Source organism: Nematolebias whitei, chromosome 6 (genome assembly GCF_014905685.2).
Source record: "Nematolebias whitei isolate Nwh7 chromosome 6, NemWhi1, whole genome shotgun sequence".
In the NCBI taxonomy this organism is placed as follows: Eukaryota; Metazoa; Chordata; class Actinopteri; order Cyprinodontiformes; family Rivulidae; genus Nematolebias; species Nematolebias whitei.
This window is the reverse complement of record NC_056503.1, coordinates 50,665,718-50,669,359: the sequence shown is the minus strand read 5'-3', so window position 1 is coordinate 50,669,359 and position 3,642 is coordinate 50,665,718. Positions and strand designations below refer to the sequence as shown.

At 45.3% G+C, this 3,642-nt stretch overlaps 1 protein-coding gene across 1 annotated transcript in view; it reads right to left on the bottom strand.

Moving 5' to 3' along the window:
* Positions 1–827: 827 nt before the first annotated feature.
* myo18ab (myosin XVIIIAb) overlaps positions 828–3,642 on the bottom strand; it is a gene marked incomplete at its 3' end in the record, with an annotated part of 65,905 nt that continues 63,090 nt past the window's right edge. Inside the window, 4 exon segments of the mRNA XM_037677746.1 lie at positions 828–967; positions 1,056–1,241; positions 1,640–1,777; positions 3,044–3,127. Of these exon segments, the coding sequence (XP_037533674.1) occupies positions 828–967; positions 1,056–1,241; positions 1,640–1,777; positions 3,044–3,127 (548 nt within the window).

The window sequence follows — 3,642 nt, the reverse complement described above, 5'->3', positions numbered from 1 at the left end:
ACGGAGCGTCGACCTGACTGAAGGACAAAGAGCGTCGACCTGACTGGAGGACACGGAGCGTCGACCTGACTGAAGGACACGGAGCGTCGACCTGACTGAAGGACACGGAGCATCGACCTGACTGAAGGACACGGAGCGTCGACCTGACCGACCCAGTGCTGTTCAAGACTACCGAAGCTCAGCTGGAGCTCAGCGTCCTGCAGACAGTCAGACTGAACCTTGACCTGGGAGGAACAAACATTTTACACGACTTTGACTGCAGGAGTAGAAATGAACATCAAGGCTACACGTTTGTAAACGCAGCAGAGAAAAACTCTGCTATCAGCACCAGTGCAGCAGATTTATTCACGTGCACTTGTGTAAAGACTTTGAGGCAGGTTGGACATGTTGTGTCAGGGTGACAGTGAACGGCACAAACATCTGGTTGAACTCTACTTCCTGCTGTCCTCCTGACTTGTGGAAGGTAAAAACCAACTCTTCCAGTGAACAGTCTTGGACCAAACACACAAAAGATCAGCAGCAAAGTGACTTTAATGACATGACTCCATCTTTAGAAGTCAGACTGAGTTAGGAGACATGATACACACCCAGCAGCTCTACAGAGTTTCAAACACCTAAACAAGATTATTCTCATGAGTAATGATCTGATGTGTGTTGATGGAGTTAGTGTCGCTCATCACACCTCACGGCCTGTTTCAGGAGTTGTAAAACCATGAAACAGAACGAAAACTGATGTGAAACTGTGTCTGCATCACGTGGTGTTCAGGTGTCACTCTGAACATTCATCCCGGTGTCTAATGAAAACATGTGAGATGTTGAGGAGCTACCTGTTGATGAGCTCTTCGTTGTCATCGCTCTCCATCTCGTCTTCGATGGCGGCCTGCAGATCACCGATCCGTTTAAAGGCCAGCTTGAGATCGGCCTGAAGACTCTGATTGGCTGCTTCTAAGCTCTCGATGTCCATCTCCTAAAAGTGACACAACAAGTCCAGTCAGATCTTTGCTTAGAGCTCCACTGGCACCACGTTGTCTTCTTCATGTCTGCTTCTTCCTCACCAGCTCGTGCTTCTTGCGGCTTGCTTCAGCTTCCTTCTTGGCCACTTCGGCCATCTCCTCTTTGACGTCTCGGATCTGTCTCTGCAGACGTTTGTTTTGCTCCTTCTCACGGTTCTCACTGCTGAAACGCTGGTCTCGTTCTTCTGTCAGCTTCTCCACGTTCTCCTTCAGACGAGCCACCAGGTTCTACAGAAACAGAAGCTTTTTAAATGTCTTCTTCATCAAGAACCTTCAGTTTGTTCTGCAGTGATCTTTTATAATTTGGATTTACTGCATGAAAACAGGAAACGATTCAGTGTTTTTAACTAAACGTCTCGTCTTTATGAGCAAATTAAAACGTTAAGAGTCCTTAAAGAAACTCCTCTCAGGAGCAGGAGGTCCAGGTACAGATATGAGCAGGAGGTCCAGGTACAGATATGAGTAGGAGGTCAAGTTACAGATATGAGCAGGAGGTCAAGGTACAGATATGAACAGGAGGTCCAGGTACAGCAGATCTGTCTTAATGTCTGTAGTTTGAACCTACAAACATGTCGTGTTCTCACCCTTGATGCCTACAGGCACCACTGAACGGTGTTTGGACTCACCTCTAGACGTTTGACCTGCGTCTTTTCAAACTCCAGCTTGGACTCCAGCTCACGGAGTTTAGCCTCTTGACGACTGACGAGGGATTTCTCCACCATGGACTGCTCCTGGAAGTCCAGCTGGCTCTGGAGCACTTGCATCTAGGACACACGAAGAAGAATCAAATGAAAAACAAGAGTTTGTGAAAAGACTGATGAGTAAAACTTGAGTTAATCACTTTTTATTTTGTGCTCAGCTGGTCCAGGAGGGAACAGAACAAACATCTCTGTTGTTCTTCCTCCAGCGCTGCAACAACATAAATGGACCAGCAGAACTGATTAATTGTAACAGGACAGCTGTGATTCTCATCATGATGTACGGACGCCAGAAAGGACACGGAGGAGGAGCTCGTGAAAAAAGGCTAAAAATCACCAACACCCACTTAAGAAAATATTTCCACCTTTTACAGAACAAGACTTCATTTTGTTCGACTTTAAAAGGTTCTTTATGTTTAGAGATGGTTTTAGGCTTCAGCTTTGAGTTGGAGTCAACAACACGTTTTTTTTTGTCAGAAAATGAACTCTATAACTCTGAATGTTAGGAAACGCCTTGTATCTGTGACTTTCCTTCCCTCCATTGATCACGGTGACATTATTTACATGAACGCTCCTACAAGAACCTGCAGATGTTGGATGCTGCAGATGTTGGATGCTGCAGATGTTGGATGCTGCAGATGTTGGATGCTGTCTATCATGGTGCACTAAGATTCATAACTGGCTGTAACTACCGTACCCACCACTGCACCCCGTATTCACTGGTTAACTGGTCACCATTAACTCCACACAGACTCTCCCACTGGTACATCTTCATCTTTAAATCACTTCCTGGTCTGCTGCCTTCATACATCTCCTCCTACATGTCTCTGTGTGAGTGCAGCTACAGCGTGCGCTCTCAGGACATCATTACCTGTAGTGTTCCCTCAGTGAGGACTGAACTAGACAAAAGGACCTTCACCTACTCCGCTCAACATCTAGTTGAAGTTACTGCTGCGGGGGGGGGGGGGGTCACAGCAGGTAATAAAAGCAAAGGTTCACATAGTTTTACCACTCACACATATTTAATATTGGATCATTCTCCTCAATAAATAAATAAGTAAAATATTTGTGTCATTTGTTGAACTTGTTCTCTTCGTCTACTTTTAGGACTTGTGTGAAAATCTGAAGATGTTTTAGGTCAGACTGATGCAGAAATATAGAAAATAAAGAGTTCACAAACTTTAAGCACCACTGTAGATGTTTTAAAGGATGAGCTGAAATGTTTAGTCTCGGTCCAGAAGAGCTTAAAGAAACAAGGAACTCTTTATTTCTGTAAATCCGGAGCGATGTGTGCAGCAGCTGGTTCTATCCTGTGTGTTCGTCACAACTAACCTTTTCCTGAACCTCCTGCTTGTCCTTGAGAGCCTCCTCCAGCTGGGACTGTAGGTCACTGATCTGGGCCAAGTTCTGAGCCGACTGAAGACAAACAGGAGAGGACAGAAGTGAGGGCACTGACGGTCTGCTGATATTAAACACTGTCGTTGGGGGGGCAACAAGAGTAATTATTGTATTTGTACAAGAATCTTCAGACACTTAAACCAGTGACTAAACAAAAACATTAAAACAATATTTCAACTATTAAAAGACAAATTTACATCACTGTGATGTTTATGACATTTTTAGTCCAGAACTGTTTTTGTTTTCTCGTTAAAATAAACTTGTAAAAACAACAGAAACTAAACAAACAAACATTTGTCTTCGTACGTCAAAATTCACACAAAATCATTCTTCCCATGTCCCACACCCCTACCAGAGGCTGTCCAGAAGATCCAACGAGTCAGCCCCCCACACCCCTACCAGAGGCTGTCCAGAAGATCCAACGAGTCAGCCCCCCACACCCCTACCAGAGGCTGTCCAGAAGATCCAACGAGTCAGCCCCCCACACCCCTACCAGAGGCTGTCCAGAAGATCCAACGAGTCAGCCCCCCACA